Here is a 13,919-nt window from a genome sequence, read left to right on the forward strand (position 1 = left end):
GTTTCTGGTCCAGGGAGGACCTGGTCTGGCAGTTGCGGCTGGACTGACATGGAGTGGTGAGCGAAAGAACAGTGTATTAAACTCAGCTCTGTGACTGGGGATGAATGTTTGTCACTATCCACTATCTTTGTGTGACTAGAGAGTCTGCAGAACTGCATGTACCACCCACTCACAGCCCTTTAAACTTGCCAGACCTGGCATTGCAGAGCTGGTGTGTGCAGTTTAAACTGCCATGTCGACCTGGCAAAGTAAACCTTTTGCCAGTCCTAAAATTTCCTTTTTAATACATATGTCACCACTAGGGTAGGCCCTAGATAGCCCCCATTGCAGGATGCAGGATAATTAAAAAGTGGGACATGTACTTTTAAGTTTTACATGTCCTGGTAGTGAAAAACTCCTCAATTTGTTTTTCACTACTGCAAAGCCTATCTCTCCCATAGGAAAAATCTGGAGTTGCCTTATTGCATTTCATAAATGTGATCTCCAAATGGGAGCAGGTAATCAGTACATGATCGGTGTCTCTGAAATCCCAATAAAAATCATAACTTATGGTGAAGTCAGATTTTAAATTATAATTCTGAAAATGCCACTTTTAGAACATTCTCATTTTCCTGCCTTAGTCATTGAGGGCCAGATTTAAGGAAAAGCGGTGCAGAACGATGCTGTGCCAAAATTGGCAGTGCCGCGCTGTGTCACTTTAGAAACGCAGGGATGCGCTGAATTTAAGTGAATACAGTGCACCTGTGTGTTTCCCCCTGCTCTGGTGCTAAATTTAGCTGCCAACACAGGCATCCTTGCACCATCGTGCAAGGATGTCTGCGTTGAGGAGTGTGATTGTTTATATGTGGGAAGGTGTCCCTTCCTGCACATAAATAATCATTTCTGGTATTTTGCTCTTTCTATGCATGCGGCAGAATGCAACACGCATAGAAAAAGCAAAAAACGAGGAGAAATAAATGTATTCCTCCTTGTTGCACCCTACTTACGCCACCCCTAGGGGGGTGGCGCTAGATTTTGGTGTTGCCTCAGGTTTACAAGATTTCATAAATCTGAGGCAGCGTCAAAATGCAATGGGTGTTGCTGTGGCACACCCATTGCACGCCCCTTCCACACACAGTGCTGTGTGGGAAGGGGCCGTATTTACAAGGTGGAGTTAAGCCACAAAAAGCCACCTTGTAAATACGGCGCTGTGCTTAGTGCCACAGGAGCGTCACTAAAAGTGATGCTCCGGTAGCCCTAGAGGCCTATAAATACGGCCCTTAGTGCCTGTAGCTTGCGCTTTGTCACATGACAGAGTGTCGTTGACAGTTGACCTTTGTTTTATTCCTCCAAGACAGCCACACACAATTGGGGGCTCAGGTTCGACTGGTTGGGCCATCAATGGCAGGATGGGAGGAAGGAGCCGGGCACAGTCCTCCTTACATTTGAATAGGTTGTGTCCCGTCTCCACACAAACTGCTACATAACCCCTCTAGTTAGTCTGGAGCCAGCGGCAGCTGGTATGTAAGCAGAGTGGCGGGGGACGGAAAATTGTGGTGTTGCTGCATGCATGCATGCAAGGTGAGTGGTGTGCGTAAATAAAAAGAAAAAAAACTCTTACCTTGCTTGCTGCATGACATCCAACATCCCCCTCGCTCTGGTCTCCAGCAAATTCCCTTAAGCAATCCTTGCGCTGCTCTCATGCTTCTAACCAGCATGACAACAGCACCAGGATTGGAGGGAGTGGCCGCCCACAACTGCTTCAAGAGAACTGGAAGGCGGTGCTTTCTCTAATCCAGCAGTCTGAAGACAGCTGGGTTAGAGAGGTTTAAAATGTGCATGTCTGGCTTGCCGTCACAAGACAGGCGGACGAAAAGACATGCACACTTTATATATAGTTGCACAGCTCCCTCCTGCCACCCAGCAACAATGGCCCCACCCTGGCCTGGAACTCAGTTCAGGCCTGGAGGATGGAAAATAAAATGGTAATAAATTAACTTTTTAACATTTTATTTTTCATCCCTGGTGGGCATTTTAGGCAGGGGGTGATGCTCCTCTGCCCTAAAAGAGAAACCTCCACTGCCTGGAGTCAGGACAGGGAAGGTAGGAAATTTTCAAAGGGAAAGCTCTAGAATCATTCCTCCCACTTCAAATGCAAACTAGGGTATAAATGATGGACCTGAGACAGCAACTCTTCACTACACTTGTAGGCCTGTAGATACTGTGCCAGGACGAAGGACTGCTGTGTTGCTACCAGAACTGTCACTCTGATGGACTGCTGCTCTACAGGAACTGCAGCCCTGCTATGCTGACCTGCTGCCTTCTTGCCTAGGGAAGAACTGGACCTGCAATTTCATCTTGAACCCTTGACGCCAGAGTGACTCCATGGGATAGTTTGCTGGTCTCCTGTTCTGAGCCTCAAGAACATAAAAAGGCTCCCCAACCACCTTCTCGATCCAGCTGCAGTGAGTTTCTGGACCTTCCAGGCTTACATTTCTTTGATGGGATATCCCTTAATGAATCTCTGTTATAATGGGCGTCCACTTACACTTTCTCAAATATGCAATATTTTCCTGCTTTGTAACATAACCACAGAGCTACTAGAATTGTTCAGCAAAGGTTGGCCATATCATACAGGAGGTGTGTGACTAATTTATGCAGCAACAAAAAACAAATTATGTGTAAAGGAAATTAAAATTATCTAGTATATTATAAAAACAAAATATTATGAAAATGTTCAGAAAAGACAGCTGTGGCATTGTTTTCAAGCTAACTTGCCATTTTAATGTATTTAGTTAGAAAATGGATCTAAACGCTAAAGATGCACTGGTTTCTTAAAAGATACAACTACACACACTCAGCAGGTCATGTTCATGATGTCAGTCACCAACAACGAAGTAGGGTGTCACTTGTTGTTTTTACCAACAACGAAGTAGTTCATCTTCCATAGGAGCACAGGAAATCTATTTTTATTAAAACTGCATTTTCCACTTTTCAGAGAGAAAGAAATTGGGCAGAATATATAGAATTCTGCACTCAGCAACAACAAGGCTACACTTATTTTAATAATTCAGCGCATTTTAGTTGTGTCACAAAAATAGTTTTTTGTTTCCGGCTTACCGTTGGTTCACACCCCAATGCTTGCAGAAGCATTTACTCTATTATGAAATAGTCTAGCAAGGTAGTAAAGGATATTGCATAAAAAAGGAATCAAACTTTCCAAACTGTTTGAACTACATGCATTTATTTTACGTTTGTGATTCTGGCTACAAACAAAAAAACACACATCCTTCTGTCCATCAATTGGGGGCGTATGTACCATCTGAGAAAATATTAATCTGTTTAAATACCTGCATTCACGCATCAGCAGCTGAGAGCTGCTCAGTTAAGAGTCAGGTGTGGTGTTGCACCCTTTGTGCAGCAAACTGAATAACTTTAGATATATTCAAGCTACAAATATTACATTACAATCTTCAAATTTTGCAATAGAGAATGAATTATGTAGCAAGTGTGGGAAACTCATGAATATAGGGAAAGTGCTGAGGCGACTACGTCATTTTTTTTTTTAGGTCAAGCGTGCAAGCGCTTCTAACCTGTTGTTCTCTCCTTTGAGCTTTAAACCACACCCATGTCACGGCATCACTTTCCTTTGTTCGGGGGCTTGCCTTTTAAACTTCCCTTGATTTCATTTGTGAAAGGCATGCATACGTCATGCCTTTTTCTATGTTTAGCCCTTCTCAAGCGCACAGGTCATCTACTGAAAACTTATGAGGCTCCATGTTTTCTGCATGGTTTCTGAACTACTTCTTATTTTTATTTTCCACACAGCACGATCTCGCTGGGCAGTAATCTAGAGCTAACTAATTCAAGATTTTGCAAAGCGCAATCGTGCTCGCTTTTTTTAAAATATATTTTTTTTATTCTCCTCATCCGGTCACTAGCCCCACCCTCCCTCCCTTTGAGATCTGCAGTGGCCGCCGCTCCACATACACATTGCCACAAGTCCTCGAGTAAATCCTGGAGCCCCTATTTATTTGCTCCTTTCACCATTAAAAAGTACCTGGAGACCTTTATAACCGCCTGAAAAGCTGTTTAATTAAACCGGCTGTGTTTTTCCCCCTCTTCACTCATCCAAACTACAAAAGAGACATCATCATAAAAAAGGAAGCGAAGGTGCGTGGAGAGGAGCCCGAGTCTGAATTTGCATTTTCAAGTTTTAATCCAGCTGAATGAACATGATATTTGTTGAGCGCTACATCGTGCTGCTCCAACCAGCATGAAATGTTGATTGGATCTGTTGGACATTGCAGAACAAAGCCTTTACCTGTATTGCTCATTCATCGTTTGCTCTAGCACAGCAGAGCCTTTGTCTGCATTGTTCACTCAAGAGCTCTGGCCTTGGACCAAGCACCTTACTATTCATTGTCTGTTCACCATGGCTCAGGATAACCCTCCCGATTCCTGGGCACTTTGTCTCACCTGTCTGTCCCTTGGCAGTGTGAAGATATCAGCTTTGATTTGCTTTTATTGGCATTAGAAGCTGAAGGTAAGCTGAGCCTTGCCAACTGAGATAAAAACGTAAATTTATCCTGCTATTTTAAGACTGGTTGCAATGGTTGGGGCTAGCTTTCTGATTCCTGGGCACCTAGTCCAATATTGTTGATGCATAGCAGAGTAGAAAAGTCCCCTACACCTGTAGCCATTACATTTGAAGTTGCAGTATGCCAAGCCCTACTCAATAGTAAATTTACACATAGAATTTAACAAGAAATGTATTGGTGACAGAGGTGTCAGTTGTCTGGACTTTGCAGCTTAAGTTTGTCTTTCAGAGAGGACATCAGTGACACCCCAGAATGATGTGGAGCTACTACTCAACACATAGGGGGTCATTCTGACCGCCACCGCCAGGGCCAACGACCGCGGAAGCACCGGCAACAGGCTGGCGGTGCTTCTGGGGATATTCTGACCGCGGCGGTAAAGCCGCGGTCAGAAAAGGGAAACCGGCGGTTTCCCGCCGGTTTTCCCCTGCCCCAGGGAATCCTCCGCGGCGGCGCTGCAAGCAGCGCCGCCATGGGGATTCCGACCCCCTTCCCGCCACCCCGTTCCTGGCGGTTTTTACCGCCAGGAGCAGGATGGCGGGAACGGGTGTCGTGGGGCCCCTGGGGGCCCCTGCAGTGCCCATGCCACTGGCATGGGCACTGCAGGGGCCCCCTAACAGGGCCCCATAAAGATTTTCAGTGTCTGCTTGGCAGACACTGAAAATCGCGACGGGTGCCACTGCACCCGTCGCACCATCTCAACTCCGCCGGCTCCATTCGGAGCCAGCTTCATTGTTGAGGGGGTTTTCCCGCTGGGCCGGCGGGCGGGCTTTTGGCGGTCACCCGCCGGCCCAGCGGGAAAGCCAGAATGACCGCCGTGGTCTTTTGACCGCGGTGCGGTCATTCGGCGGTAACCGCATGGCGGGCGGCGACCGCCGCCCGCTGCGGTCAAAATGACCGCCATAGTGTCTTTACCAAGGGGCAGAAAACCTGCATGGCCCTCATATTCAAAGCGGAAGATGTCCTTCCACGGATGCCTATGCAATCCTAAAGTGATCCTTATACAATATAATACGTCTCTGAAATTCTCCATACAATGAGATCACATAGACAGCGCTAATGGTGATGTCTCAGTGATGAGCGTGACAATGCTGCCTACCACCATGTGTGCTTTCTTCTGTATGGAAAGCGTTAAGAAGTGCGTATCAGCAAAACATTTGCTTTTGAGTGCTGGTTCTGAGAGCTGAGATTGATAGCCTGAAGACAAGAAAACATAACCCAATGAAAATTCCCATACCATAGAGATGTAGAGCTGTGTTTGTCCATTGCTTTCTAGGTGCCTAATAGGACATACACATATCACTAATTATACAGCTTCGTCAGACATCTGTGTTTATTTTCCGCCATGAAGAAGCAAGTACCTCCCAATTAAGCAAAAAGAAAATGGATCGAAATAATTATGTTTGATATTTGGTAACTGCTGTAGACCCTGGAAGGTGCGTGGAATTTGCACAACTTTGTCACTGGATGAAATTTTCCACAAACGTTTTTGCGATCTTTCCCTCAAAAGCCTACTTTTTGTACTATTATTTCTACCCACGTTTTTATTAGAAGACTTCGGCTACCTCATGAAAGTCACTAAACTGGACACATCCGCAAAACTGCAGGAAGTCTGAATGTACACGTTTGAATTAAAATACAGAACAACAAAAAACACACTTTCAAATATGATTGCCTATTATTTGCTGTGATTTTCTGAGTGCTCTCGTGATAGGCAAAGTGTATTTTCAGAGGAAAATACAGGCGACATGAGCTGAACACGCTGTCCCACAGAGAAGAGGATATCAAACCATGATGTTCATTCTTCACAATTTTTTCAAGTTGCTTCATTGTGAAGTTGGGAAAACAAAGCACTGCATAAGCCTGGGCAATGGCTGGCATTTTTTTAATCTCATTTCCTTTCAGCGGTTACAGTGTGATGTTTCCATGTGAGAAAACCGAGTGATCAGATAATAGAATACATTTTCTACCCGTTAATGCTGGAGTTCACGGGCTTTGGGGTGATGGCCAAAGCATTGTTTCAGTCCTGCTTCACATTAGAGTGTATTACGTTCTCCATTTGTATTTATTTCACCATATAATTTACTTGTATGGTATTCATCCTCCAAAACCGCATTACTTTCAAAGCTTATTGACTAAATCAACCAGATCGAATTCACCTAGGAAGAAGGGCGTCTGCGACTGTTCAACTGATTACCCGAATAAGAGAGACGTTGTAGATAAAGATATTGGGCCTGACTCACAAAAGGTATTTACAAGTGATAAAGTTATGAATGCGGAGTCTCTGCATTTGGGATGAAATCTCCGTACTGCGAACTGCAGTGCGGAGATTCTGCCGCGAGTGCGGAGTCTCGCACTCCTAACTTTACTACACGGAAATACCTTTGTGAGTCAGGCCCACTGCTTTCAATTTTGCTTAAACTATCCAAAACATAAAAGTGGGCGCTTATTAGGGAAAATCCTAAACCCATGACTACTCCTTCCTAGTTTCTTAAGAAACAAGTTCCGTAGAATAAGCCAAAAGAGTACACCCTAAAGGGTTGTACCTCTTCCCTGTTTGTATACAGCTGTACACCCTGTAAACTCCACCATATATATGCATGGTCCCAGGGTTGGCTTTAGTGCTGGCGGCACCCAGTGCGATTATCTTTGTTGGCGGCCCCACTCCTAGAAACCCCCTCCTGCACAAATTCCCTAAGTACCATGCTCCAAAAGCCAGTGAATAGAACATGTGAAAATCAGTCTATTGGAAATGTTACACAAACCAATGAGGATTACAAGGTATAGGAGTTATATGTCATTTATACAAGCAGGCAGTAGATTTTAAGAATGTTTGGTCTGGAGAAGCACAAAGTCCACAACGTACCACAGTGGTTGGGGCTGGCTTTACTAATAAGAATGTATTTCTACCCCATTGAACTCTTTTTTTATCAACAGTAGGATAATGAAAGACTGTGGAAAACCAATGTTCTAACCAGGGCTGACTTTAGGGCGGTGCGAGCAGTGCGGCCGCACTGGGTGCTTACCTGAATTGGGGAGTGCTGACCTTAGGGGAGCAGTGGTTAGCAATCACTTTCGAAACTTGTGATTTAAAAGCGCCTGCTGAAAGGTTCCTTGTACCTCCAGCCTTCAGGAAACAATTAAAATGTCAAGATACCTCTTGTAACTAACATTCCTGCTAGGGAGAGAGACAGAAATGTTGTCTAGCGGCAGCTTTGATGCGCCATAAAGAAGCAGAGTCGGTTAATATGCCTGCTGCAAAGCACAGAACTGCATGTGGATAGCTAAGTGGATTAGTAAAGCAAGCTATTACAAGTGATTTAAAACAAATGAATGTAATGGAAAGGGGGGCTATGGAGAGATGAGGATAACTTTTGCCGGGTGGTAATGAGTGGATTCGAGGAGGTGGTGTGGAGCACCAAAAAAGACTGTCGCATGGGCGCCACCAGCAGTAAAGTCAGCCCTGTCCTACCCTACACCATGGAGTTTGCATGCAGCTCTTCAATGACAGTTCATAGCTCATTGTGCTGTATCCAGATTGTCACTTATGAACTGCAAGTTACAAAAGGATCTCTGTGACAAAAGCAGTAACCTACTGAGCGATCCGCATAAAATACAGTGACGTATTTTATGTGGATCGCTCGGAGCTATGAGTGAGTTCGGTGACGTACGTGGTACACGGTCTTTGCAGCAGGCATATTAACCCTCTGCACTACTTTATCATGAATGGAAACTGTTCCTACACAATACTCCCTCTCTTCAGCAGGAACATTAATAATCAGAGTTATTTTGACATTTTTATTGTTGCCTGAAAACTGCTGGGCACACAAGGAACACTGCAGCAGTTTTTTTTACAAATCAATGCTATTTCTAAACATGACACACCTAGACGTCAGCGCCAAGTGAGGCTGCTCTGGTCGCACCATGGTAGGGTCAGTCCTGCATGGTCCAGTATGATTCCTTATTTTTACCCCAATACTTTTCAGCAAGATAGTCCCACCAGACCAAAGTTTTGGGTTATGCTGTGTTTATTCATGTCCACTTCCATGATGGGCTCTCTGTTTTGCTCTTGGCATTCCTCTAGCTTTCATGCACCAGTGTACAATGCTCCGCAGAATCCTAGCTTAACTGGAACTTACTGGCAGTAATACATTTATTTGACCCTATGGTGAATTTATCCTAGGCTTAGAGGAAAATCGAATCCAATGGTGGAAGTGAGATCAAACCAACAGTGGTCATCAAGATTTCCAAAAAAATGGGTTTTGAAATGCAATCATACCTAGGCCATGTCTCATTAGTTATGCAACAGCTTCTTCTTCTGGCTGTCTTCGCCAACTGGCGAGATGATTTAAAGATCAAAAAAACAACAGTGATAACATTGAATCTGCTCCTGCTCACTCCAAACCTCCCCGGGGTCAATTAGCGCATTCCTTTGTTTCAAATTCTGAAGATGAGGTCATATTCAGGAAACTCTTTGAAAAAAACAATACTAGCCCTGTGACTCTTCACTACTCAGCTCAATTTCCAAACTTTATTTCATGATGGCCATGTCATGAAACTGTTACATCTACAGACGGAACTCATTGAAAAGCGACCTTGGCTATGCAGAGGCAGGATACTCAGACCACAGGAAGGGTTCCCCAGTCTGCTTCGCCCAGGACTTTGGCCAGGCAAGGACATGCTCATGGCCACAGTATCCCTGAAGGGTTCCCACTGGCAGTGATGAGCACCATGCGTGGTCCAGGATGTTAGACAAAAGACGAAAAAAGGCCCAAAATCTTCGTTTTGTCAAAGAATTCACGTGCAGAAAAGATATCCAGCAACAAATATAGCGTGAAACTTTTCTCACAAGCAAATCACAAAGGTGTTAGAACAAACTAACCTCTCAACTTCAATAAGTTGAAGATTTATCAGATGCATGGCACTTCTCTGGTATAATATTAATTCTGCAAACCCCCCACAGCACGTGGGGCTTTCTAATTCCCAAATGGGAGAGTTAAAAAAAAAACATAACTATGTTTTGTCAAACGTTTATGGCACTACAACGCTTTTAACAACGTCAGAAAGGACAAAGAATGATTGGCCTACACATTATAACCAAGGAAACCGTTGTCAGACCGAGACAATGGCAACAACTGGTTATTTAAATGCTCTTTACAGTGACCCCTCTGAGAAGTATCCAGATAAAAACACTGACTTTTCAAACAACCCTTTCAGACATATGTTAAACTTGTCTTAGAGTTTGGGGGAATAACCAGAGACGCATTGTTTCCTGTAGTTATTACGCAAAACTCCCCAGCAGCTAGCAGAGGTCTTTTGGAAATGAACTGGTGCGTCCTGTTACCTGCACAGTTCTCGCTGATTTCCAGAAATGTTTTGAAAGGGCGGAAGAGAAAAAAATGTCTCTGGGGCATACTTTTACGAGACATTTTTTCCTCTCCCGCACAGTTCCTGGTACCTTAACTTGGTAGTCTAAGGCATTTGTTTATCATTATAGTTTACAAATGGTATAGTTAAACCATATAAGCAGTAAAATTATCTAAACATTTCCACATATTCCAGCAGAAGTCATAAAATGTAAAGGCAAATTCAGGCAAGTGAGGCGCTATGCATTTTTCTCCTTGTCATCTCGAACACAGGGCTAAGTTACATTAAAGATAGGATGGATAATACTAAAACATTCTGAAATTAGTAACACAGCTGAAGCCTCGGTCTGTCGCATAAACAAAGCAACATTCTGATATTAGTAATACAGGTGACCCTCAGTGCCTAATATAAAAACGCAACATCACTTGCGATGGAACAGAGTGAAGTTTTCTGGCAGCATTGCTTCTTGCAAATGCCTCTGATTTAACCGTCAACCTCTCTGTCGGCACAGATCCACGGAAGGCGGCCGAAGACATAGAAGTGGTCATTTTGTTGGTAATTAGTAACATGACGTCACGAGAAAGAGCAACAAATTTCATCCCTCATCGATGTTACGTCACATAAGCTATTCAACAGAAATGGATTCCGCTTTTCCTTTTAAATGCTGCTGACAAATGTATGTTAGGCTTTATTAATACGGGTTGCCTTGCATAACCGTTTTTTAAAAACCTATGACGGACAATGAGAAATTAAAAATAAATAAACAAATGCAGTAGGAAGATGGGTGTAGCTAGGAGCACTTGAACAAAAGCGTAGCATGCCGATGTCTGATGTATGTTTCCAGCGAGTGTGAGAATCGTCGCTTAATTTCTCGATGTGAGCACCAACTCTATTTTTTGGGGACCGAGGCCCCCCATACTCGGTCCAGCATTCCTGTCACGTGAGGTTGGCTTACTTCATCTTACCTTGCGCACTGCAGCAGGCCCACAGTATCAGAAGGACGGAACATCCCAGCGTCTTCATAACGAAGCCGGAACAGACTAGTCCGCTCGCACCAACTTCTCCGGCTCTTTGCCCAAAGTGGTTTTAAACACAGGCTGGCTTTCGTTTTTAAGCCGCTGTACAAGATGCTGCAGTTCTAGGGAATTCAGTTGCAACATACAGGTGGGAGAGGTTATGCAAACTTTGCTATGTGGGCGGTCAGAGCAGCTGAATCCCGCCTTCCTGCTGTGTGCCGAGGTCACTTGGCTTTTGATGAAGCAAGAAAAGAGAGACTAACAAATATTCATATATCATGTAACAAAATCGTATAAGACAATTTGATTTTAGCAAAGAAAAATAATGTATGTAGAAAAATGTGCCCACGAAGTGGTTCGCCATTATTATAAACAAGCTTAATTAATCATGAAAAATCGACAATGTAGTAATCCGTCATAATTGCAGCTTTATTCTATGATTTTCTCGTGAAACTGTTATATGTTTAGCTTAAATTTAGCAGAGGCTTTGGCCTAGTCGCCTGGTCACAATTTTAACTGGGTGGTTTTCACTTGTATTAACAAAGATGTGGTTTATACCTTTAAAGCTGTATTTTTCCAGTAGAATGACTAACACACTTATTTTAAAGTTGGTGGTAGGCAAGTTTCGTCCCCTTTGAAGCAAGGTCAGTTTCTGCAGGTGTAGACAATAAAGACACTGATACAGAATTAATTGCCAACTTTGTTGCTACTTGTGTTCCAAAACTCCAAGGACAGGTTATGCATAGATGAGTACTAAGAGAAAACTACTCATTGGTCAAAGAGAAACCACCCCACGGACCCTCCAATGGAAGACCCTGAAGAATTTGGAACGTTTTCTTACTTAAACCCACCGGACAAAGAGAAGTCAGACATTTTCTTTGATGCCATTTTGAAGCCAGATCAAGAAGCCATTTTGATGACACTCTGATGTTTTTCTCTATTCCAGAGAGAGAGACTTTAAAGAATTCTCACCCTAGAGACTTTAACTTTAACTTTACCCCGTCTTCCCTTACGATAACTTTTGCCCTTTTTCCCTTGCTGCTGCAAGGAAAACTTGACTTAAACTTTGCCCCCTTTGAAATCTGTCCCATGCTGATCGAACCGGTACCTGAAGGACGAAGACTTACCTTGAGTGCTGATTGTATTTGGTAATTATGAAAGGATAAGTGTATTATTCATTGTATTTTCCTTCTTAGGTACCAACTGCTTATTTTGACTGAGCCTAAGCTAGAAGTTTTCTAAATTCATGTTGATTAAATTCTTTTGCATGAAGCCCCACATGCCAATGCTAATCAGAGGATAGTTGAGGTATTCACTTGATGCACCATGCTGAATTGAAACCTTGTTCTGCTGACCAATGTATGCAATTAGTCAAATTCAGTTACTCTTATTAGTGATTTGCATTGCTATAACCGAGTGCATTATAATCCAAATTTTGCATAGATTGCGTTTCTTCCGCCGTTATGGACAGCTAGTAAAGTTCGTATATGTATACCATTTGATTTTGAGACTTACTTATATTGTGCTAGCTTTGTTAATATAGGGAAATAAACTCATTAACCTTTAATAAGCAGGTGTAGTTATTCATGACTGAAAGGTCATGGTGTGTCTAATTATTGATTTTTCTGTTTAACTAATTTGTTGGTTGATTACTAATTGAGTATTGATTATAAATGATTATTGATTATTGATTTGAGGGATCCGGAAATTCTTTGGATGAGGAGAACTCAACCCGGTCAAAAGGTTCACCGACCTCCAGTGTGTCCAAGTATAAGTAATTTATAAGGACTGGACACGCTATCACTTTTCAGTCATTAAAGACCCCTCCTCCACCAAATCTGGTTAGCTGCGTCTATGTTTGAATAATTAGGCAAACACCATTGTTCTAAAATAAACTTTGATTTGACGTAAATCTTTTTTTCTTTCGTGTTGTTACATCACATCCCGATGCCTTTTATTCAGTTTAAAGAAAGACTCACATCGCAGTAAGAAAAAACATCTTAACTTAGAGAAACGTAGATATATAGATACACAGTTACAACACAAAGGCGACATAGGAGGAAGGAAGCAGAGAAGGAATGGAAGAACTAAACACAGAGAGCAAAAGGTAGAGGGCAATAAGAGGCGGGCGAACAAAAAGTGCGGGAAAATAGACGGCAGGTATAATAGAATGAAAAGAAACAAAAATTGGCAAAGCCAATAGGTCTCGTCTATGGGCGAGCTGTTGACTTTGCCAATGTCTTTTAGCACGTTGTAGAGCATAGTGATTGCTATGCAGCATGACTGAAATTTTAAAAAGGGCTATAAAGGTTGTAAAAAAAGCGATATGATGTGGGAAGAAAAATAGCGCTTTTTTCCTTATATAACATTTACGTACCATCCTGCACAGCAGCCACACTCCTTTACAAAATGGCTGAAAAAAATTGTCAAACCAATATCTCTCATGTAGGCTAGACTTATTCACTTTGCCAGTGCTTGTTTTAAAAAAATAATTATTGCTAGGTATTGATAGGGATTGATTTTTGCTGTTGCCAGGAAGGACTGACGAAGAGCCATCTTTGGAGTTATGTGCCGCATAAGTGGGGAGACCTCTACTCTGAGTGGGAGTGTTCTGCCCACAAATAGCAAAAGCAAATAATGTAAACACATTTGCAGCAATGGTGGTGGTGTATACAATGACGAAACTCTCCACAATGAAAGATTGAGTAGTACACGCTTTATTAAACCCCAGATATTAGTAAGTCTCCACCCTTCATATAACCTCCCTTCTCTGGCTTCAACTGCGTACCTCAGTATTCATTTCAAACACAGCATTCTATTACATGTAAACAGAATCTAGAACCCCGCCCCCCAAAAATAAATATAAAACACACACAATACCTAGAACATGCAAATAACAATAGCCAGCTGAACTAAAAATGTATCACATAAAATCATTTAAATACACAGTTTTTTGACA

The 13,919-nt window shown here is 42.8% G+C and overlaps 1 protein-coding gene across 1 annotated transcript in view; it reads right to left on the minus strand.

Moving 5' to 3' along the window:
- LOC138293098 (complement factor H-like) overlaps nucleotides 1-11,084 on the minus strand; it is a 595,692-nt gene extending 584,608 nt beyond the window's left edge. The window contains exon 1 of the mRNA XM_069232110.1: nucleotides 10,910-11,084. Within this exon, the coding sequence (XP_069088211.1) occupies nucleotides 10,910-10,967 (58 nt within the window). The 5' untranslated portion in view covers nucleotides 10,968-11,084. The remainder of the gene's footprint in view (nucleotides 1-10,909) is intronic.
- Between the last annotated feature and the right edge of the window lie 2,835 nt (nucleotides 11,085-13,919).

Source organism: Pleurodeles waltl, chromosome 4_2 (genome assembly GCF_031143425.1).
Source record: "Pleurodeles waltl isolate 20211129_DDA chromosome 4_2, aPleWal1.hap1.20221129, whole genome shotgun sequence".
Lineage (NCBI taxonomy): Eukaryota > Metazoa > Chordata > Amphibia > Caudata > Salamandridae > Pleurodeles > Pleurodeles waltl.